Below are 24,766 nucleotides of genomic sequence, written 5' to 3'. Positions count from 1 at the left end.
GTCCCTCAGCCTTCCGATCTCCACTTGGCCCCTCAGGCCGTAACACCTTCATCCCTAGCCTGGACACTGCTGCTCCCTTCCTCTCTTTGCTCACTATTTAAAAGGATAGCCATAGCCTTTGGAACATAATATTTTTCCTCCGGCCTGACTGGGAGAAATGGAGAGAAATCCATTCCTATAACCGGCTGCCTTAGGAAAGAGAATTTTCAGATTCCTTCCTTTCCAGCTCCTGTTGAGTTAAAGGCAGGGGCAATAAGCCAATAAATGTGGTGAGACAGTAAATGGGAACCGACATAAACAAGCAATAAAAGCCTACTTCCTTCTTGCCAATCAGTAAATAACGGAAAGGGGATGGTTTTACACTATAAAAGATCAGAGAATAATAGAATTTGAGCTGTAAGGAAACTTAGAGGTCATAAAATTTTCGGAACCTTTTGATTTTCAAAATGATTCTGAAGATTTGACCAGAGCGTTTGTCTTTGATTGACTCATTAAGTCTCAGTTTTGACCCAGTATAACCCAAAGAGACAATTTCATAGAAGACAGTCACAGGAATGTTTAGAAATGTAATCCTGTGGACTGTTCTGTTTTATGAAGGAGGATAAGGATGTTCCCAAGGTCTTAGTTCCTCCTTTCACAGGGCGGGCGGAGAGTCAGTTCCCAGCTGCGGGGCCTTTTAGTCCATCTTTATCTTTCATCCCTGCCTCCTGCCCTGCTGTCATCCTGTCAGGCGGCTGTCCTCAGCATGCTGCCCCAAACAGCCCACTCTGTTTAAACTGGCTGAGAGTTTCCAACCAGGTACTCGCTAGTGACAACAAACCCTCCAAGTCTCTGCTGAATCAACACAGCTCGATTTTGCTCTATTTAGGCCCGTTTACATCTGCTTCTCAAGTTCAGGTCTAGGGGAGTTTCTAGACAGCTTAATGTTCAAGGAGGAATTATAGTTTTTCTTTTGCTAATCAAAAGGGTAACAGGCACAGGTGAGTTCTGAAGCTGGCATACGAGAAATCGACCTGCCACCGTCCCCCTGACTGGAGCGCGCAGCAACCACGTGGGAAGCGGGTGGTCAAGGTCCTCGGCCCCTTCCCCGAGCATCTTCACTTCCACGACCCCTGCGGCGGGTGGACTCGACACCGCGCTCGGTGCAGTCACGCGCCGGAGCTGCAAAGGTCGGTCCGCCCCAAGTAAAGCGGACGCCCCGGTGATGGAGCAGGGGCACCGCGGCAGCCGCCAATCGTATCCTAACCCTAACACGAGAAGACAGTCTGGTATGTCCGCGGGCGCGGTAAACGCTTAAAGCACCCTGCTCCTCCAGCTGAGTCCCGGAGGCCGGTCGCTTTCCCTCCGCGCCCCCAGCTGTTGGGCAGCATCCCCGAGCTCCTTCTTGCCCAAATGCTTTGGAAACTGTCAACAGAAACCCAGAGGCCATGGAACGTGACGGGCGACTATAACTATGCAGAAGAGATGGAGGCCAAATAGCAGACCCATGGGGCCGGGCCTCGCGGGGGTCGGGGACCTGGAGCCGGGCCCTCAGCGCCGCGGCCGCGCGGGCGGTGCCAAGACCGAGCAGGCGGCGCCGGCGCACTCCGGGCACCGAGCTTGCAAAAGGGGCCCCGAGCCGGCGGCCGGACGCCTGGCAGACAGCGAGCAGCGGGCGCAGCGGCCGCCACCCCGGGGCTCCTCGGCCGACCCTCCGCCCGCCGCCGCCGCCGCGCCCGGCCCGCTCCCGCCGGGCCCCCGACCCGAGCCCCGGAGGCGCCCGCTCTCGCCGGCCGCGCGGCCTGGCTGCATGGAGCCCGGCACAGTGCCCCGCCCGGCCGAGCCCGCCGCGGGCCGGGAAGCCGCCGCCCGCCACGGCGAGGCCAGGAAGAAAATGGCGGCGACCGTGGCGGCGGCGGCGGCCTCGCACGCGCCGCTGACGCCAATGGCGCGCGCCGGCCGGCGGGCCGCGGATGGCGGCGGCGGCGGCCCGGGCTCTGGCGAGGGGCGGGGCGAGGCGGGGAGGGGGCCGGCCGGAGGCGGAGGCCGGGCCCGAGGCTGGAGGGAGGTGGCGGGGACGCTGTGTTGTGCTCGGAACATGGCGGGCGTCGGCGACGCGGCCGTCCCGGGAGAGGGTGGCGGCGCGGACGGCCCGGAGCGGGACCGGCGCGGCGAGGCGGAGCAGCCGGGCGGCGGCGGCCACGGGCCCCCGCCGGCGCCTCAGCACACGGAGACGCTGGGCTTTTACGAGAGCGACCGGCGGCGGGAGCGGCGCCGCAGCCGCGCAGGTGAGGCGGGCGGGCGGGCGGCGCTAGGCCGCGGCGAGGACGCCCGGGGCGGCGGGGGTGCCGTGGGACTCCCGGCCGCGAGCGCCGCGGCCGCCGCTCTCCGGGGCCGCCGGGCTGTGGGCGCGCGGAGCCGCCGCTCTCTCCCGGCTCGGCGGCGGCTGACAGCTCGTCGGGCGGGGTCCGCGCGCGGCTCCGAGGCCCCCGCGCCGGCGCCCGGCCAGGTGAGTCCGAGGAGGGCTGCGGCCGGGGAGTTCCGTCCCGGTCACTTTACCGCTTTCGAAAGGTCTTAAAAGAGAAACAAACAAAACAAAAACAAAAAAGCATTGGGTATCCTCACGCCTCGATACCGTTGGCGAGCACCTTCCACGTCTCAGGGAACTCAAAACCGAGAAGCGCAAGGCTGATTTCTTATCTTCATGCCAAGGTGTCTTGTTTTCCCTGTATTTTAAGCGAACTTGAGGCCACGGAAACCTGTTAACGTGCCCTCCCAGTAGGTGTTCCACAGCCGCAGCTAACAATGCGGTAATGACCATGAAGTTCATTACGTTTTGCCCAGAACAGAAATGTTTAGCACTCCTCAAAATGTTACCTGGGAACTTTTCCTAAACCCAAACTTAAGACACTTAAAAAGGGAATTGGCTGCGTGAGATGCACTTGTGAATCCTACTTTCAATGGCCAGTTTTAAGCGTATTGTTATAATATTATTTCTTTAAGCTATAGGATTTATTGTTAAAGAAGTTTTTTAAATTGCATCCGTATTCCTATTGCAGTTGTATATTAGGCTTAAAAGAAAAAGGAAACTTTGACATGTATGTTTCATTGAATATCGACCGCTGCATTTTAATTCTTACATAGTTCTAAGTTTTGAACAGCAACTGAACCATAACTCCATTACATTTCTTCCAACTAACAAATCTCTTCTAATGTGAAGTAGGGCTTGCATTAGCCGTTATTTCTTGCAGTTCCTGCAAATAAATGTTTAAGTCCTAAGGCAGACCACGTCATTGATGGTACTTGGGTATTGAAAATGTAGTACTTAAATGTCTTAAGGCTGATCAGGTGAGATCCTGATTGATTTGCTAATTCTCAGAACTAGACATAGGTTAGATTTTGAAGAGGTTCATATCTTTGAAAAATTAATTACAGACTGTGCCATGTTCAGTCTTTTTCAATTAAGCACTTAAAAATTCTCAACTCTATTTGGTCTGGTTGTCAGTTAAACACTTGCTTGCAACAGTATTTATTTTCTGAATTGGCAGGCTCCAAGTGAGTAAATCTCTCAGCTGTCTGTTTACTTCGAGTTCAATATTAAAAGCACTCTGGTGCACATAGAAACAAATGTGGCCAGGTTTCACTATAATTTTTTAAAATATTTCTGAGTTTCAGGAAAGCTAACATTATTAAAGCCTTTTTTTGTTGTTTGCATGCACAGAAAATGAAGTTGTCAGGAGCCTTTTAATGAGCACAGGTGTTGGGCTCTTGGAGTAACCCCTAACACCCTTTCCTTGGCCCTCCCAGGATGGGTCTGGATACCCGGTATCATGGACTTCTGTGGACTTCATAACCCCACACTTGGCATTCTTCATCAACATGGGTTGCTGAGCATGGTTTACTAACATGTTTAAAGCTGGACTTTAACCCATAGTTGCAGAAAGTCGTTATCAGGGAGACACACCCAGCTTTAGTTGTTGGAGTAGTCCTCATTGTTTCCCCAATTCCTCAGTTATGTGTGAGGAGCCATGACAGTGTCAGCTTTTGGGGATCAGGACTAAAGTGAGAATCCCAGGAATATTTCACTTGGAGTTGCCAGCCAGCGTTGTTCCATCCGGGCCTCTGCGCAGGCCCCTTGTTCTTTCCTCCCGTGTCTGTCTCTGCTCTGCTCGTCACAAAGCTCTTGCCGCTGCTGGTGTCCACCCTCTAACTGATGCCGCATTGGTTGGAGGTGTCCTCACTAGAGACTGGAATTCTTTCAGCCGTTCTTAAACGCCCAGGCTGCGAAGTGTCGTCTGCATTCGCCCTGCTCCTCCAGCATTGCTCCCTTCCACTGCTTTGTAGTCTTTCCTTTTTCTCCTGTCCAGAATTTAGGAGACTGTTCCCTAGGGGCTGGCCAGGACCAGAGGGCCTTTGAGGGGGTGCCACCTAGCGTCGTGTGAGAAGCATTTCCTCCGACTCAAACATCTTCCAAGTCTAGGTGCTTGTACTTAAGGTGCTACTTGTCCATTTTTATATTCTGGTGCTGCCCCTCCCTAACTTAGGACAGCCTTTGTCTTTCCTTTAGAAACTCATGTTCTTAGTGTCTTGTTAGCCTAACTGTTAATTAGTTCCAAAGTCCCCTTTATCATTTCTCCCGTGGAATTAGGACTCATAAGATGGTCATTGGCCTGTCGTGACAGCCTAGGATTCCATAAATGAACATACACATTAGGTTCTTATCCAAACCCTTCCCATCTGAGTACAGTAATTCAAAACATAGTGCTTGAGGTTCATATTTTTATTTTATACCTGTCCTTGTTCATTTATATGTTTAGAAAATATATATGAATATTAGTTTGTGTAGATACAGCTGTATATACCATAGACATATATCTACATCAAGTATAAGCTTTCTTTTTGTTTCTGTTTTCAAACTCTTCTAATCACATGGTTCTCTGAACTTTTTTGATTTATGTGTTGCCTAGCAGTGGACTGAAGCTCTTCTCAGGTGCTAGTCCTTAAAACTTAACATAGTTAGACGCTGATATCCCACTCATCATTCCTGTTTTCATTCTCTGGCTGAGTGGTCATGGTGTATTCCACTGTTATGTTTTATGGTGTAGTGGTCATCAAGAACTACAGATTCATCTCACGTCTTCTTTTTTCTTAGTCTTAAAAATACTACCAATTTCTATTGTCCTTTTTGACATAAGACCAGATAATAAGTACATATTATCAGGTTTTTGTGCTTGTTCCCCACTTCCCTCATCTGTGGAAGTTCTAAGTGGGAGAGTTTCTGTATAGTCATTGTCCCATTAAGGAGTCTAGGCCCAGCAAGTCAACTTTGGACTAAGCATTAGGCAATCTGTTCTTGGCTTGATTTGTTGTCGAATTGCTGTGTAGACTCTGTACTTGGTTAGACTGCTTGCCTAATCCATTTGGCTCTATTTCATAACTCCGTTACTAAATAGTTTAGTATCTGAAGTATCTACATTGGCTCTGGTGACCGTGGAGACTTAACAGTAGATGACTTGGTGTAAAATAAGTGTAACACCTGCTGGCAAGGATGAAACAATACCTGTGTAATGCAGGTGTTGGAGTATACATAGGGATGGGTATTGCTTATAAAAACAAAAGAGGCTGGAGTAAGGTATGGGTGAACAGTATTGTTTCTGATTGTAACAATGCCATGGGGCCCATTTTTTTCCTTCTTTTTAAATGGTGACTCAACTGCTAGAGCTTAAACTTGTTATCCATCTCTTTTGCTTCTCTTGTCTGCCTTTACCCGTTTTAGATCTCTTGCTTTACCTCCATAAGAGAATGAGCAGAAGCAGGAAGGAAGACGAGAAAAGCCAACTGATCTCCATTTTAGCAGTTCCCACAAAAGATTTCGAGTGGGGCAAAGGTTTTAACTATTCATATTCCCTATGTCCTATATTTTGTGTAATTGAAAACTGAAGTTCTTCTTATAAATAACGTGTTTTTTAAAAATATGGTTTCATTTAACCAGTCTTCATCCTCCATAGAATATGTTACATAGTTATCCTTAGGGCCGCAAACTTATCCTGATGGAAGATTAAAGGCTGCGATTCTGAAATTATGCTCTAGAGTCAATTTCTCATTTACAAGGGAAAATAAGACTAACTGTAAAACTAGCTGGGAAATTGCTTGGAGTAACCACAACCTTGATACAGATAAAGTAAAATTGGCTGCTTCTCTTCTGGCAAACTATTGTTCTGCTTTTAAAATTCTCACTTACTTTACCTAACCTAGTACAAGTAGTTGAAACAAGCAATGAAAAGTTGTTCATTTTGGTCTTTGACCAGTTCAATATCTTGGCTTTTTAAAATGTTTAACTTCAGCCTAGTTTATCGTCCAAACTTCAGCCCTAGCAGCTCATTTGTGGCCGAGTTTGGGGAATGCTTGCAAAAAAGAGGTCTTTGGAAAGACTATATAGCATTGACCATCAGAATAACGGTATTCTGTTCTCATTTTTAGTCCTTTATTTTGTAACCTTGTGACTTGGAAAAAGTCACTACTCTTTTTGTACCTGTTTTCCATCTATAAATTTATAAATCTGTGAATAGTCTGCCTGTTCTTTACTTCCCTAAATGAGACTATTTATAAATAGTTTGAGGGTCTTAAAAACTTGAATAATATCTTTGTTACAGTCGACTTAGGAAGGCAGAATTGCTGTTGTATTAATTCCTAGTGGCTTTGTACAAAGGTGTGTGTGTCTCCATATTAGTGTAATAAACTTACATTTAATATTTTGGTGCAATCTTAGTAAAGTTTATTAAAATTTTACATTATTTAAGACTATGAAGATTTGCACGTTTCATAATATTTTCCTAACAGTTAACCAATATTACTTTCCACTTTTTTTAATGGTCAGTGCTATTTTAAGAAAGATATATTTAGACATATTACTGAACATATAAATATATTTATGATTACTCATTACTTTTAATTAATACTTTTCTATCCTGGGTTCTTATTTATCTTATCTATCTTATCTAAAACAAGCTATCTCAGAAGATAATTAAACATAATATTTATTTTTATAGGGATGAAGAAGAAGCAATTTATACTATACTTTTTCTCAACTTGAGATACTGGATCACAGAGCATTTCTGTGGTAGGAGATGAATACTGATTAAAAATACTCTGGAGGAATTGATTTAGATTTACGATTGCTGTTATTTTCCTGATATTAAATATTCACAGTTGGCAAAACTTAGTTCTTCTAATGTAGAAGCACTTGTTTATATTGTAATTAAATAGTAAAACACTTTTTTTTTTTTTTTTGGTAAGGAAGATTAGCCCTGAGCTAGCATCCTTTGCCAATTCTCCTCTTTTTCCTGAGGAAGATTGGCCCTGAGCTAACAGCTCTGCCCACCTCCCTCTAATTTGTATGTGGAATGCCTGCCACAGCATGGCTTGATAAGCAGTGTGTAGGTCCACCGCCGGGATCCGAACCTGTGAACCCTGGGCCACCAAAGCAGAGCGTGCAAATTTAACCACTATGCCACTGGGCCAGCCCCCAAAATACTTCTGTTTTTAAAAGACTTTTACTGAATGATATTTCTTCATTGTGAGAACTGGATAAATGAACTAAAATTGGTTGACATCTAAAAAGTTAAGTCAGTGTTCAGAAAATAAACGTTTGGATTATTTTATTTTGGGAAATAATTTACTCTTAAAACATAAAGACAGATGTTTGGCACAACAAATGAGAGTGACTTTTGCTAAGAAGGAATGAAATATCCCCACAGAATGGGAAAAGTCAAGGTACACTTAGCTAGCAGAATTCTTGAAGAGTGATACCCCAGAGAAAAGAACAATAGCCTTCCTGAATAATTAGCCAGGCCACTATGCCCGGTATCACAGGACAAATAAGTTCAGGTAAGTCTGCAGAATGCTAGAGAACAATGTTTAAATAAACAAAAACACTGAAACACAGCTACACAGAAGATGAAGTAGCATCCTACAAAATATATCTAGGGCCAGGGAAAGATGAGAGTGGACCAGGCAAAGCAGCAATGCTAACTTAATAGCTCGGGTTGCAGGGCAACATAATCCCCGTCTCCTTCAGTACGAATCAGAGGGCTCTTTCTAACCTCAGTCGAGGTTGAAGCCAGATTAGGACTAGGTCATCTTCTCTCCTGTGATTGTCAGATAGATGGATGATAATTATGGTACTGAGGAGAGAGCACACTGGGCTTGGAGTTCAGAGATCTAGGTTCTAGTCCCAGTTTGCCTCTTAACTTTTCAGTGACTTTGGACAAGTCTCTTAACCTCTGTGAGCCTCAGTTTCTTCATTTGCAAAATGTGAGCCCCATTATCTGCTCTCTTTAGCTCTCAGAATTGTTGTGAGAATTTTATGAAGTAGTATGTGCAAGACCTTGGTAAACTGTTTCTTGCCGTAAAGGGGGAGGATCCTAGTCCCTTAGGCAGAGCCAGTTCTCCGGGAGTGGAGGAGAAGGAGCTAAAGCTTTCGAAATCCTTCACCCCAGGAAGCTCAGGTCTTTTCTTAGCACTGCTTTAATGTATCTTTTAAAACTATTCCCTAGCCCATTAGAATGGTGTAAATTGTACACAAACGCTACCCTTAGATTCAGAACTCACTGTGGGCTGGACATTGGGAAGATTGGGATACAGGGTACCTGCTTTTTTTTTTTTTTAAAAACAGTTTTATTTATTTATTTTTTTGTGAGGAAGATCAGCCCTGAGCTAACATCCATGCTAATCCTCCTCTTTTTGCTGAGGAAGACCGGCTCTGAGCTAACATCTATTGCCAATCCTCCTCCTTTTTTGTTTTTCCCCCCAAAGCCCCAGTAGATAGTTGTATGTCATAGTTGCATATCCTTCTAGTTGCTGTATGTGGGACGCGGCCTCAGCATGGCCGGAGAAGCGGTGCGTCGGTGCCCGCCCGGGATCCGAACCTGGGCCGCCAGTAGCAGAGCGCCAGCACTTAACCGCTAAGCCTTGGGGCTGGCCCCCAGGGTGCCTGCTTTCACAAAGCTCGTGGCTGGTAAGGGAGCTGACCAATTAACAGTGTAACTTCATAGACGTAAACCCTGGGGTGCTATGGGAGCACAGAGAAAGAGGAGGATGGAGGGGGTCCCAGTTTTCCAGAAAACATTGTGGCCTGTGTGCAACAGTGCTTGAGACAATAATAGGCAAAATAATCTAGTGCCAGAAAGTGTGCCAGCATGTGTTAGGGCTAGACTGCTTGATTTTGAATCCTGGCCCTACACTTGCTTCCTGTGCGACCCTGGAGACTTTCTTAACCTCTCTGTGCCTTGGTTTCTTCAACTACAAAATGAGCATAACAGTCGAACCTGTCTCATAGTTGTGAGAGCTGTGCACTCAAAACATGTTTTTATCATTTGATTTTTTAAGTGCTTGCTTTTAAATTCTCCATTGTGGAATCTCAGTTGGTGTTTATAACTAAAATTCTTGCCTGACACGACACTGTTTTATATTTATAATGTAGTTTAAAAACTTTCATAGGTTTATATTGTGTAATTTGTTTACAGAAAATTAGTTACTTAGGTTATATAGTTGCTAAATATATACTTGTCAATTTACTTTTTATCCATGGAAACAGGATTGCGGAAGTAGCACCGGTAAACATTAGCTAACCACCAAACTAGAATTGGTTCATACTGCAGATCTTGTGAAATGAATAGTGAGTAGTTCAAGACATTGTGTCATGCTTTGCTGTTGTCATACAGATTCTCTCTCAGGCCCTCAACCATCCTGCCTGGAAGGCAAGCAGGAACAGGTGTTATAAAACTGCTCTAAGCCTCAGTTTTCTCTTGTGTGAAATTGAGATCTGTGGCTTGAGCAGGGTCACAGGACTAATGTGTGACAGAGCTGGGACCAGAACTCCTGCTTCTGATGGCTAATCCGCTGCTTTTCTTGTGGATCATGACAGAACTCTTAGTATGCAGAGAGCTTGGTTGTCTGCAGTCCTCAGGAAAGACACCATTGTGGAGGAGGATAATTTTCTAAATAAACAAGGGGATAGCTCTCTCAACCTTTTGATTTAATATGCTTTTTTGAATTTAAAATTGTGTGATAACCTGTTTCTGTACCTCCTTAACGCGGCTGACATCCTCGTGGGCTGCCCAGCTTCCCTCCCTGCACTTACTGCAGACACCCCAGGGCACTCGCTGGCTGCATCATGGCACCCTGTCCTCTCAGGGGCCGAGGTTCGGGTACCTGTTGGGTGACCCTTCACACTCACCCAGTTACACACACACAGTAGACGCTGCAGTGGCTGCTGCACCTGGTGAGGCACCAGGAGCTTTTCATTCTTTGCCTGCTGCCTCCACCGTCTCAGGTCACTTGTGTCTCAGTCAGTCTCTCTTCTTGAGAACCTGGTGTTCTCTGCTCTTGCCACTTCAGATTTCTGACTCTGTTTTTGTTCTCTTTGCCACACTCTGTGATTTCTCGTCCTCTTCTCTGATCCGTATGTTCTTTCAGCATTTGTTGAGCACCTGTTCTGTGCTATGCCCGAGGATGGGAGGGTAAAGGAGAAAACCAGGCAAGGAAATGAGTGTAATATGGCACAGGAGGTGCAGATGCTGTGAGAACCGAGTGGGGAAAGATGGATTCTACTGGGAAACTTAGGCACACCTTCACAGAGCAGGTCACATCTGTGCGTGTTCACCTCTGGACAATGGGAATGGAGTTTTCGGGCCAGAGAACAATGTGAACTGATTGACATGTTTGCAAGAAATGAAAAACAGTGTAACTAGAGAATTGTGACCTCGAGATTCAGGGAGGCAGGTGTGAGGCACGACTGAAAAGACAACCAGGGCCAAGTTGTAAGTGATCTGGTGTCACCACTGCGTAGGTATTGGACCTTACCTGGAGGTAATGAAGAGCCGCTGAAGGGTGTCCATAGTCAGTCTGTGAACATGCTGACTCCGGCTGCCAGGCCAAGTTGCGGCTGAAGGGAGGAAAGATTGGAAGCAGGGTGCCAGTCAGGAAGCTTTGGCAGTAACCTGAGAGAGAGGAGGAGGATTTAACTTGGGTGAAGTACAGAAAGAAAAGGACAAAGTTAATAAAATGTTCCAGAGCAAGAATCAGTAGGGCTTGGTGAGGGGAGAGAGGGGGTGGTCAGAACTGGCCCTGAGCTTCTAGCATAACTGTGTCACTGGTGATGCCATCAGCTAAAGTCAGGGCTGCAGGACAGGGTGGGATTAGTGGGGAAGATACTGAGTTCGGTTTTGAAGGTTAAAGGTGTCTGTGGGATTTCTAGGTGGAGTTGTCCAGGCTCAGGAGTCAAAGCTGAAGATATGATGACTTTAGGATTTAGATGATGGTTTAAAAGGAGAGTATATGTAGGAAAAAAAGAAGAGAAAAAGAAAGAAGGTGACTGAGGGCACATCGGAGATTGAGACCCTGAAGGATGGCCGGCGTTTTACCATAACTCGCGTTCTGTTAGGATGTGGTTAATGGAGCTCGAACCAGCAGACACTTAAGGGTCAGGTGGAGGAGAGGAGCCGCCAAGGAGGCTTAGGTCAGAAAAGTCCGAGATTCGAGAGAGAAGAGCGCCACTGGTGGGGGTCGGCCGGCAGGAATGGGGAAGCTGCAGGTCAGATGCTGGCTGGGATTATGGTGAGGTGACCTTTGGGGCTCATGACTCAGCTCACTGGCACAGTGAGAATTTGTGTAAGTGCAGTCTCTTCTGCTTTCTGAATGTGCTGTTGCTTCTCCGTTTTTACATGACAGAATTGATATTTATAGATAGCAGCTAATGAGAACATCTTTTTCTTTCTAATTGGAAAACTAACTGAACTGAGTAAGAGTATAATTTTTTATCTTTCACTAGTTTTGGCTGTTCCTGTTTGCAGCTCAAAAGGCTTTCTTTTTCTCCCCTTCAAACAGCAGCTCTTGTTCTGGATCTAGCCAGCCTACAACATATGAGCAAGTATCTAACCCAAAGTTTTATCTACATGGATTTGGTTACACTAAGGCCTTTTAATCTGAACATCTGTTAATATGTACAGTATAATACAGTTCACATCTCGTATGTGGCTTCAGCTGTAAATGTACTGACAGTACAGTGCTCCTAGTGCAGTTGATGACTCGGCCTGCCCTGCGCTAGGCTGGAGGAGGTGCAGGTCTGTTTTTCGCTCCATCTGTTTCGATCCCCAGACATCTCGCATGGTATCACTAACTCTCCAGATAGATTATGAATCTGGTATTTAAAGAAAGGTGTGTTTGTGTGTAATTTTTTTTTTATAGTATAACTTCTGTACATAAGCAAGCCACTTGAACTGATGCTCAACAATCTAGCAATCTGTTCCAGTGCTGGAGCAAGTAAGCTGTTTTAGATCCAATGGGAGCTAGTAAGTGTGCTTCTGAGTCTTCCTAAGGGCTTTTCAAGGGTATTTTTGACCACATGCTCTTTTCCCCTTTCCTGCAGACTTTGCGTCCTAGCACTCACGTAAGATGGAACTGCTTAAGCCGATACTCATAAATGAAATCAGCCTTCCCTCTCATTTTTCGGAGGGAACACCAATACTGTATTTGGTCAGAGGACCACAAGGCCAGCTCAGGGCAAAGAGGACGATTTGAAGCCTTTGGTATCCTGAGTTCTGGAAGAACAAGAGCAAGGGTAGGAAGGTATATGTGAAGTGAGAGATACTGAGAGGTCGTTGAGGTGATGGGCTGTCAGGGAAGTGTGACGTGTGGGAGATAGTTGGGATCAGGCATTAACAACCTTGGCTTCTCATCTCAGGTCTGCCAGTTATAGCCAAGTGGAAAGTATTCAACCTCCTTTGGCCTTACTTACTTCTTCTAAGACGAGATGGCTCTGTGGGTGAATTTGCTTTGGAGGAACAGAGGAAACAAGTGGGGAAATCCCAGGAAAGGAAAGTCTTTCAAATCTGGCTGAGGTTCTACTTTGTATGACTTATGATGATCATCATCATGTTGGTAAGCCTTCCCCTAGGGAGATGGCATTATTTAGACACTTTTGCAGGATCTCTGAGGCTGAAGAAGGAATATGTTGCACCAGTATCCGTGTAGTTCCCCCAGGGTAGTTCTTAGACTGATGCAATGCCTGTTAGGTGACCTGGCTCCCTTTGATATATATATACACACACACACACACATATACACATATATACGGAATCATATATATATATAAAATATCGATTTTATGTCCACTTAGTATCTACTCTTTTTACCTCCATTCTATCTCTGCATCAGTCCAAGTCCTACATCACCTGTAAGACCCAGGACTGGGTTCTCACAAAACGCTTTTCTCACTATTCTGGTTCATCATCCCTTCTATATTTCTGTGGTGTTTTCAGTTTATACCACACAGAGCAGCATTTTTCTCAACAGTCTTTGCTGATCATTTGTGTGTAGGTTCAGGTTCGGGGCACTTTGTTTTATTCTCTTATTGTTTTATACACGTATTACCTGTGGCCCCAGCTAGCGTGTAAGTTCCTCGATAAATACTGTTCTTTTTGTTTTGTGTCATTTTCTTTTCCTGTAGAGCTTTCATTGTTGAGGTTCCTCACTGCTGAATTAACAAGAGGATACTTCCTTGAACATAATGAGGCCAAGTATACAGAAAGAAGAGAAAGAGTATACACTTGTATGCGAATACCAAGAGAATTGGAAAAGGTACTATTTTTTTTCTGTTTCCAGGCATCATTTTGAAAGTTATATCAAGTGTTAATTATGCAAAAAAAATTGTGAACAGTTTGAGTTGAGTTTTAAAATATTGGAAATAATGTGATCACAGGTAATTAAATATATTGGGGGAGTAGGAATTCCCATACAGGAAGAGGCTTTAAAAAGTGTGTTTTTAGTGTAAGATCCAATGATTCTTTGCTACTTATTAAAATTACCATATTTCCATTTGAGTCTCATCCAAATAACTTTTTCCAAGGAGTTAATCTCTGCTTCTTTAGTTCTCTTCAGTTTTGTTTTACTAGAAGCAGTTTTTTATTTCCATTCAGCATGATAAATTATTTAATTTCAGCCTTTTTTAAGGTTTCAGTTTCTCAGAAAGCCCTCATATTTAAAAACATAAAGGACAGTCTCTTCAAAGAAAAGACGATTCGTCACAGAAAGCCTCATGTTGTAGGATAAGCGTAGTAACATCAGCACTGGATCCTTACGCACCGTGTTCCTGGGTTGTGTCCTAGTCCATCAGGACCAGTCAGCTATGACAGGAGGGCTGCTCTTTTTCCTCTGCTTCGCTAGAGTTGGGAGTCTGAGTCATTCTGAAATTTCTTGCTAGAAGGAAAAAATTAAGAAATAATTCAGCTTTAGCTATATTGAAACGTGTTTTCATACTTTTGTAGTAGCATAGACCTTGTAATATTCCACAATCACTTCCTTAGAATCATACTTTCTATTGGAGTGGCCATCAGAAGAGTTTTGTTGCTTTGCTTTATCAGCATATAATAACAAGAGGTGTGGTAGACAATGAGAAGTAAGGTCCCAGTGGGTTTGGCTGATGTTCTCTTATTTCTGGCAGTGCATCAGTTTGGTAGAAGGAAGAGAGTCAGATGTGGAGTGACAGTTTGAGAAGTGTTGCTTTATATAGGTTCTTGGTGGCGTGTCACATGCTGAAATTTTAGGAAGGTCAGTATGTGTTAGGGTGAGATTTAGAGAGCTGGGGAGCAAGCAGAGATTTGAGAGAGAACAAACACAACAGTGAAACAGTTCGTTGCCTTTGGTCAGGATCAATAAATATGCTTAGTTATCATTGTACTGCTGCCTTTCTAGGGAGTTGTAGGGTTCTGTGGCGGAGCCACGGGCCTGGTGGATGAGGAGGGAGACAGAGGAGTGTGTGGGGTGCTCTGCAGCACTACTGTCCAAATGCCTTTATTTTGTATATTGGAATTTTTGTGTGTGTGTGTGTGTGTGTGTGTGTGTGTGTGTGTGTGTGAGGAAGATCAGCCCTGTGCTAACATTCATGCCAATCCTCTTCTTTTTGCTGGGGAAGACTGGCCCTGAGCTAACATCTGTGCCTGTCTTCCTCCACTTTTTATATGGGACGTCGCCACAACACGGCCTGACAAGCGGTGCCTCAGTGTGCGCCCGGCATCCGAACCCAGGCTGCCGGCAGTGAAGCGCGCACACTTAACCGCTATGCCACAGGGCCGGCCTTGTATATCGGAATTTATGTAAGATTTTGTTGTCGGGGTGGTGGGTAATGTTTCTTCTGCTTGCCAGAAAAAAATTTAAACTAATTTTTGTCTTTCCTAAAACACTTTAACCTGCTTTTCAAAGCTCACTTTTTCTTCCAATGATAAGCATGGGATGGAATTGTGAGGACACACTGCAGAGGCAGTTGGAGGAGTCGTCTTCTGGGGCCTGTACTCTTGTACCAGACAGTGCCAGCCACATTGTTTATGTTTATGTCTCAGCCCTCTACAAGGAATTTTCTTCTCCCACCTGTCTGAGCAGTTCTGAGCTCCCATTTTTCTCTGGGGAGAACATAGAGGCATTTGCCTTTAGCCCACAGCCAAACTTTAGGGACACACCCAGAGGACTGCTTCAAATTGGGGAGGTGTCTGTCAACCCCTTATATTACCCCTCCTGTGGCGAAAATAATGAGCAGTGGCAACATCCACTCATAATTCTGTCGCCTCATCAGAGGCAGGTTCAACACATACATTCTTCTCTCTTCTTTACTAGCAACGTTGAAATAACAAGCAAGTTTCTGGGTAGATTTGTCACAGAATCTTGTAAGCATGTCATGCTGTTATTGTGAGTATTAAGTTGTCTTCTGGGGAAAATGCCCACAGGCTTTGATGAGACTTGAGTACAAACCAGTGCTTTTCAAACTATGGTCCATTTTGGGACCACTGATGGGTCAAGTAACTCATACGGTAAGTTGCAATCAATTAGGATTTTTTTTTTTAAGGAAAAGAATAGAAAAGTATCAGAGTGCCCTGCCTGTACTAAGGGTAAGTATTTTTTCATGAAACTTTGGTTTCGTTTGTGTATATGTAAAATGTATAACGTCAGAAAAGTTGAATTAACACTGCTTGTGTACAATTGTAATAATTTTCTAATCTTCTTTGTTTCCCATGACAGAGGCTTTTGACTTTAGGCATATTTGGGAAAATTTTATTTGTGTCTTAGAACAACACTTCAGAAATTTTATTGCTTAAAAAGTACAAAAAGGGGTCCAGCCCGGTGGCACAAGCGGTTAAGTGCACGCTCTCTGCTGCGGTGGCCCGGGGTTCGCGGGTTCGGATCCCGGGCGCGCACTGATGCACTGCTTGTTAAGCCATGCTGTGGTGGCGTCCCATATAAAGTAGAGGAAGATGGGCACGGGTGTTAGTTCAGGGCCAGTCTTCCTCAAGAAGAAAGGGGAGGATTGGCATCGGATGTTAGCTCAGGGCTAGTTGTCCTCACACAAAAAAAAATACAAAAGGATGTCCTGCTTTTTAGTTTAGAGCAGTTTCATCTTAACTTCTAAGACTAAGTGAAATGTACGGGAAAGCAGAGTTAGATTTCAGTTTAATTCCAGGCTTAGGTATCAAAACAGCATGAATTCCCTCTGATATCTCTGAGGCCTTTATTTTATATGAGTAGGCTTTTATTATAAGAGTTGGGAAGCTATCTAGACATTCATGTTAATGAATTATTTTTTGTTGGTTTCATTTGTGTTTACATTGTCTTTTCTAATGTATAATACCTTACTCATTTTTTTTCTTGTTTTTGGTAAATTCCATGATATTTTCACCCAGCTTTTCAGGAAGAGAAACTTGATTAAAAAGCACTTTGCTTCTACAAGGGTTGCAAATACTATAAAACGTGTAATTAGTGTTGATACTTTAAAGTCAAGAGAAAGGTCAACTTATTATCTCTTACCAAACCTGTTTGCTAATGTAAAAACATCCCAGAATTTTTGTATAATCTTGTCAGTGGATAAGCATGTTATGCTTGACATTTAATAAAGGTGAATTGCTTATATATTTAAAATAGTATTTTCAGTTCTTAGCACTTTTTTCACATTTGAACTTCTTGTTCTCGTGAAAGGGTATAAAATTTTGGTTGTTTTGTTGGCTTTTAGGGAACATTTCTTCTTTTCCATCACAAGTCCTTTTGCCATCTGCGCCCACACACCCCTTGGGTTCTTATCCTAGATCTGCTACTAACTGCTTTTGTGGTCCACCTTGGGGGCTGTTTTTCTCTGCCATATGACCGAGGAGATTGAACTACGCTTTCTCTGCTCTCTAAACTGAGAGACAGGATGTGAAGTGGCAACCTGCCTGGATTTGACTCCTGGCTCCGCAGTTTATTAGCTGTGAGGCCTTGAGTAGTTCCCTTCTATGTGCCTCTGCTTTCTCATATGTATATTGATGATGTGGTAAGCCGTGTGTAAGTATTTTAAAATCTTTTACAATCCTCACTTCAGCAAATTGGGGAATGCCCTGCCCTGGGAGAACATTTTGGAAGGTTTCTTGTCCAGTGGATGTCTCTTTGCAGTGGGGTACAGGTCCTGGTGCCCTGGACAGCAGGAGGTGATTGGGAAAGGCCTGGACTCAAGGTCTCCCTGGATCCCACTTTTATCTCATACGTTTAATCTTCCTGCTTCAGTTGCTACTAATCTTACTTCTAACCCTGCAAGGGACATGATTTTCTGACTCTCAGTCTTCTTGGATTGCTGACCTCAGGCAGAAAGAGTCTTTAGGGAAAACTGTTATCTTCCCTCTTTCCTTCCCTCCAGGCTGTCTCAGAGTAAAGCTTATCTCTTTCATGAAGGATTTAGCTGATGGCCATAAGAGATGACACACCTTCCCAGCCTGCCGTCTTCTGCCAAGCCCTCTCTGGCCTCAGCAGGCGCGTGACTGGAGCTTGTAGTTAGGACAGACAAGGGATGCTTTCACTAGATGCTTGGTGAAGTCAGGGCAGAGATCACCAATTTCCTAGAGGGGAAATTCCTGGTGAATGAGTACTCCCTGCTCCATACCCCACCTTGACTCGGCCAGGTACAGCCCACCTCCTGCATCCAGCTCTGTGTTAATAATAAAGCAAGTAGCATTTATCAAATAAGTGTTAGGTCCTAGGCACTGTCCTAAGCACTTTAAATGAGTTAGCATTAAATCTCAAGAGCCTCATGAGATACATGAGATATGTACTTTCGAAGTTCCGGTTCCTTCACCTGCCCTGTTGTGGCAGTCTCACTGACACCCACACAGATCTCACCTCCAACCCATGTTGTGGTGGAAACATGTGCAAGTGTATATTCTGTGTTTTGACCCTATTTACCCTGCACCATGTACAAAATTATCACTTGTCCAAGGGCTAATTTTGTCATCTGTGTGAATCCAAAACTGCAGGAAATAGAAAAGAAATGTTCACCATAGTATTTTCTAAAATGCTCAAAAATATTTAAGTGCTAATTTAGAGAGATACAGATTACTCATTCCCTTATTTGTTATTTTTCTCAGTCTTTGAGTACGTATGGTGTTCCAGGCACTTTTACAGTGTGGAAGTACGGAGATAAACCTGAGACTCGTGAAGCTAATGGCAAGGTGATGAGCTAAAGAGATCGACTTTGTACATGCAGTTTAGGGCGTGTGTGTGCGTGCATGCGTATGCACGCTCATGGGGGTGGGTATGCTAGAAAGACCCAGAGGTGGGGAATTGTTAGGTACATTCAAGAAAGGATGGATATGCTGGGAGGATAGGCTGGATCCAGGTTACCCTGAATGTTAGGCTATGGAGTTTAGACTAGCTTTGGAAGGAAACTATTAAAATGTATTTCTTAGAAATACTTTTAGCTGTGTATGCAGCAGCATACCTAACAGTGGCTTAGACAAATAAGTTTTTTTATTTTTTTAACAAGTCTAAAGGAAAGAGATCTCAATTGTTGCAGCAGATTAATGAAGCCAGCAGGAACTCAAGGCCTTTTATCTTTCTGTTTCCCCAGCGTAGGCTAATTGGCTTTCAGTCCTCTTGCTTGTTGCCTTTTAATAGAAAGATGACAGCTGCGGCCTCAGGCGTTACATCTGCATTACATCAGAGAAAAGAGGAGATGGGCAATGCCACTTTTTCGACTGTCAGACTGTCGCTTGTATAAAGAATTAAAAGCTTTCCCAGAAGTGCCCCAGCATACTTCCTTCTGCTTATGTCTTATTGGCCAAACGGAGTTACACAGCCATCCCCAGTGCATGGGAGACTAGGACAGTGAATATTATGCTTTTCCAGCAAAGGGAGAAACAGATTGAGAATGGCAATTGGGTTAGCCAGCCCTCAGAGCTCTGCTCCTGAAAAATTAGCATAGCAATGTTCAACATGAATTAGAAATAAAAGGAGCAAGAAGGTCTCAAGATCTTTCCATGTCATAATCTTTCTTCAAATTCAAATCAATAAATCAATTGATTTATTGATTTTACCTGTTAAGAAATTCATTCCTCATGTTAAAAACATGTCAGATATAGGTTGTGATTATTATTAAGGCTTTTATCAAAATTACTTCTTTTCTGTGGTTGCATATGTTTATGTAACCTTGCCTATCATAAGACGTGGAACTAAAATGAAAATTTATTTTTGACTCTTCTTTGCCTTGTAATTCTATGTTTTTTGGCAATCCTTTATTTCATTGTTACCATGCTTTGTACATTGTAGTTATTTAATACATTTTTTTAAAAAATTGAATTCAAATGCTTAAATGGAACTGCTTAGTTATCTTAAGAATCTAGCAAATTTTTATAAGCTTTAAATTTGTCAGGTTGAAGGTATGATATAAGTATTGCTTATACGTAAGGAATATTGGTATTTCTAGGCATAGACTATTGCTCTTATTGAAGGAGAGAAAGGTTACTGTCACACAGGGGAAAATTGGGGGTCAAGATTCAACAACTATCTTCTCATGTCAGGTGTGCAAGTAACCGCGCAGTGGCCTGATCAATGCATTGAACCTCCTTTGGCTTTGACTTTCTCCATCTAAGATTAGAGGCTTGGACTAGGTCATCTCAAAGGGGCTAATAGTCCATGACGGTGACTGAGTTTGCCTACGTGGAGCAGAGGAAACCAGAGCAAATGGAAGGATTCACAGGGAAATTTTACATAACTGGTGGGGGAACATAGTTCTGCTTTTTTGAGGGTTGAAGGGGGTAACATTTAGGAAAAAATAATTCAAGAAGTTCCTTTCAAAATAATGAACTTAATCAAAATATTATATAAAGCTTTTTTTTTGTTTCTCAATGTGAGTATATATTAAGAAAATGTAGTCATAGCCAACGTGTCACCTTTATTTCAATAAAACAGTCCTGGGGTTTCATTGCAAAACTAGTAGAGAATACTTAATAACTCAGACCCATATTTATAGCAGTGATTTCTTGGACGTCCTGCTTGGTTTCTAATTTCATGAAAACATGTTTGGGGAATCATCCCCTTAAATTCTTCTCATGGTGCAGCTCTTGTTTGTGCCACATCCTGCCTCACATGTGTTACCATGTGGCTGCTAAGAAGCCAGAAAGCCATGGGATCTGCACATCTCAGAATCTCAGCACCTCAGCAACCTTGGATGGCATTCCACTGTTCTCTCTGAGGCTTGTCACCCCCTGCTTGTAGTAGTGGTGACAGCAGCTTCCATGTGCCTTCTGCAACTGTCTTACCTTTCTCAACTCTCTCAGGGGACAGGGCCAGTTTGGCAGCAGCACCAGCGGCCCTTTCCAGAAGTGGGGCTTGGAGGTGTTGGGGGAACCGCCCAGGCATCCAGGGCTTCACTGGCTTGGTGTAGGCCCTGCTACCTGTTGGGCATATGGGACCCATCAGATAGTTCTAGGACAACCAGCCAAAGACTTCAGGCCTCTACTCTGTTCTTTGATATAGTTAAAAGACAGTTCTTGGTACTATGGGGTTCTCTTCATCTTTTTGGATCAGTAACTTATTTCTGTCACATTAGCTTTGGAAATAATCCCCAGTAGCTCCCTTTTGCCTGCAGCAGCTGCTAAGACCTCTGTTCCTTAGCGTGGCTCTCACATGTGCCAGAGGGTCCTGAGGGCACACCCAGCCTGTGCATCACAGCCCTGTTTGTCCCTTGCAAAATACCAAGTAGTGGTCTCTGCCTCAAGGGTCAAGGGCTTAGAATATAACAATATTCAACATGGATTAAAAATAAGAGAAGCAAGAAAATCTCACGACCTTTCCATGTGCATAGTCTTTCTACAAATTAAATTCTTCAGTTTATTTACCTCTTAAGAAATTTATTCCTGGTGTTACATTTATGTCAGGTGTAGGTTGTGATTATTATGAAGCTTTTTATCAAAATTACTTTGTTTCCCTAGTTATGTGTTTCTGTAAGCTTGCCTATCATAAAAGTACTTGGCTCGTAGTAATCCCTTTATTTGCTGTATTCTTGAGTGTAAACTTCCTAGGGGTATGAATTTTTGAATTCAGGTGAAGAAAAATGATTTTATGGTAGGGATGACCTTGAAGCAGTAATTCTTTCAAAGTTAGTCATTTGTAAACTTTATTATTGATAAGCCATTCTCCTTGACATTCTACTAATAATGGATCCCTGCATGTGGGTTTGTTGAGAACTTCTGGAACGTAGGATAAACTTTGTGCTCCTTCATAATTAACTGAGGATGATTTCTGTCCCTCTTGTAAAATGATTGCATTCTGTCCACACAGCCTCCCACTCGCATTGCACCTGTGCACGCTCTTCTCTTTGTTTGAAATTCTGTTTCTCCTTACTGTGCCTACCAAATCTAGTGCCCATCTTGTCTCTTTTGTGGGGAATCTTTGCTAACTGTTCCTCCCTCCCCTGGGTGCACATTCCTCATTGCTACCCACCCCCCACCCCCACGCCCACGCCCACCCCGCATAGACCTCCTCTCTTTGCTGATGCTTCCAGAGCATGTTGATCATCTGGCACTTACTACATGGTCTGTATCCAGCTCACTAGGTTGTGAATTCCCTGGGGAAGGTGTCCTTCCTAATGACCTTTTATCCCCCAGTGTAGAATTGAGCAAGATAACAGGCTTTGCTCTTATAGGAGTAGACCAAGAGCTGTATAAAAAGATACCAGGGGAAGGAAAGGGAGACGCTCCTGCTTTGCTCCTGCTTCCCGACCACCACTCCAGACCAGTGGCTGCTGTTTGGTGGTCAGGGTGGAGGAGATGGTATTCAGAATTACCAGAAGATGGTTTGTGTGATTCAAAGAAGCATATTCCAGAATCATTGTGCTGCCTTAATTTTAGCCATAACATTTTATTTATTTTGAAATTTCAAATGGCATTAAAAGGAAGGCAGGAGATTTTTGTCAAAAAGGCAAACAGATTTTTAAAAGGTTAAGAAAACCCTGCTCCATTCTCCACAGAGAGAGGCTGGCATTTTTATTTGTTTATTTCTTTTGAGGCTAGTATTTTTCAAATGATTAAGAGCAATATTAGTAGATTCAAGATGGATGTGGTAAGAACTGGTTGTGGAAATTTTCACTAGCATGTGATGTTTTGTTGACTGACAGTGTTACAGAACCATTGCCATTTTGTAGTTTTCTTAGCATTGAAGTCGGATGTTAAAAAATTATGTTAAATCTTTTTCTTTTTCTTTTTCTTTTTTAATATATATAAGGCCAAATCCAGTGGCAAAGTTGAAGCTGGAGGGATGAATGACAGGTGTCTTTAGTATAAACAGTGCTCTAGTTTTCAAAGCTGTGTCTTCTGCAGACCAACTGAAGTCTGTCCCTGCCCCTACTGCTCACGGATGGGCAGGCTCCTGAGTCTCCCTGCAGAGGGAGGTGGGGCGGCACTGCCTGCCTTTCAGAGGGGAGGTGAAGATGCACTGAGGCCGTGTGCACAGGCGCCACGCACAGCACCGGCCGGTGCCCGGCTGTATTGTCCAGGGCCTGTAGACGGCTTCTGCATCCTTCCAGACAAGATCCCCCCGGGATCTTAATCATTTGAAAAGGCCAGTGAACGTTTCTGTCCTTTGATTGTTTTCACTTACAGGTTTTTTTTTTATTGTAAAGAATCACAGGAACTACCTCATTAATTAAGCAGGTTATTTTGAGATATTTTTCCATATAAGTTTTTATAAATCTCTACTCTGAGAATGAATTTTATGAGAAATATTTGTGTGTGTGTGTGTGAGGGAGATCAGCCCTGCGCTAACATCCATGCTAATCCTCCTCTTTTTGCTGAGAAAGACTGGCTCTGAGCTAGCATCTATTGCCAATCCTCCTCCTTTTTTTTTTCCCCAAAGCCCCAATAGATAGTTGTACATCATAGTTGCACATCCTTCTAGTTGCTGTATGTGGGACGCGGCCTCAGCATGGCCGGAGAAGCGGTGCATCGGTGCGCACCAGGGATCCGAACCCGGGCACGAGAAATATTTTTAAGTTGAATATCTGCAGTTTGTATCTCAGTGCTTTTCATTCATTTTTGTGCAAAGACCTTCCTGGTGTGTTCCAACTCGGATACTCTCTGCAAAGCTCCCTGTAGCCACTTTGAACTGTCTTCACTGCCTAGTAAGTTCGAACCAGCCTACCTGTCTGGGAACGTATTTTTCAGACAGCCAGTTAGTACCCTTTAGTGGGTCATGAATTTAGTGAGACCAGTATTGTTTTTTAAAAGGAAATAGAAAATTATCAACCTGTATTTCATGGAGTAAAAGTTAGTATTATTTTGAGGAACTTTTCTTGTGGGTTTTTGAGTGTGTATGTGAAAGTGTGTCTAGTGAATTGCAATGTAAAGTGTATTTCTAACTGTGGATTGTGGTCAGAGTTTGAATCCTCTTCTTTGGTCATTAAGCTCCTCTGTAAGACTTTGACATCTTAAAACAGTGAACATAAATTTTATCCAGCTATTGCAGTCTCTGCCACATTAGAGTGTACAATAAATGTCTGGTTAAGAGAGAGAAGGAGGAATGAATCTAAGAATGAGTTAGCCCTGGAAGGTTTTCACACAAAACCTTGTGTAGCGTTTTGTCTTCCTTCCCCAGGAGAAAGCAGAGAATGGAAAAGAGGTAAAAGCCAAAAACTCCAGTGTATGATTTCTTTTTGAAGTATTTTCATTCTGCTTTGGTCCTTGGCATCTTTTGGTTTTCTGCTTTTTGTTATTTACGTAATTGCCAGTTCAAAAGATGACATATTCATTATAAGGCCTTCCCCCTGAAGGTGAGGTACCACATTCTACACAGCAGATAAAGCGAGGTGAGACTGGAGTGGCAGTACTAGAGGAGGAGAGAGAAATGGGACAAGAGTGATCCCATGCACAAGGCATGGCTGTCAACTAGAAGGATAGATTTTCACCTGTGATTTAAAGAGGCATATTTCAGAAGCATTGTACTTCTTTTATTTTAGCCCCAATTGTATAGATTTGAGATTTCAAGTGGCATTTAAAGGAAAGCAGCAGATTTTTGTATTTCTCAAAAAGGAAACAGAGTGGCATATGACACCGATTTCTTTACTTTATAGTCATACCTTGTATATTTCAGGGGAAATTTTCATTAGACGTTACTTAAGACCGCTTGAATACGTTATGGTTATTTGGTCCAAATAAAAAGGAAGCAGTAATTGCTTTATCAAGATACCATACAAGTTAACTGAACGTGTGAAAAGTACAGTCGTGTGTTGCTTAATGACAGGGATATATCCTGAGAAATACTTCGTTAGGCAATTTTGTCGTCGTGTGAACATCATAGAAGGTACTTAGACAAACCTACATAGTATAGCCGTCTACACACCTGGGCTCTATAGTACTAATCTTGTGGGACCACTGACCTATATGTGGTCCATCGTTGACTGAAATGTCATTATGTGGCGCATGACTGCACACATTATTCTCATTAA

General features: G+C 43.6%; 1 protein-coding gene across 1 annotated transcript in view; it reads left to right on the top strand.

Annotated features, from left to right (window-relative positions):
* Positions 1 to 1,354: 1,354 nt before the first annotated feature.
* TAPT1 (transmembrane anterior posterior transformation 1) overlaps positions 1,355 to 24,766 on the top strand; it is a 66,609-nt gene continuing 43,197 nt past the window's right edge. Inside the window, exons 1-2 of the mRNA XM_058546778.1 lie at positions 1,355 to 2,267; positions 13,487 to 13,617. Of these exons, the coding sequence (XP_058402761.1) occupies positions 1,454 to 2,267; positions 13,487 to 13,617 (945 nt within the window). The 5' untranslated portion in view covers positions 1,355 to 1,453. The remainder of the gene's footprint in view (positions 2,268 to 13,486; positions 13,618 to 24,766) is intronic.

Source organism: Diceros bicornis, chromosome 8 (assembly GCF_020826845.1).
Source record: "Diceros bicornis minor isolate mBicDic1 chromosome 8, mDicBic1.mat.cur, whole genome shotgun sequence".
Classification (NCBI taxonomy): Eukaryota; Metazoa; Chordata; class Mammalia; order Perissodactyla; family Rhinocerotidae; genus Diceros; species Diceros bicornis.
Note: the sequence above shows the minus strand (reverse complement) of the source record. Positions and strands in the feature narration are given on the sequence as shown.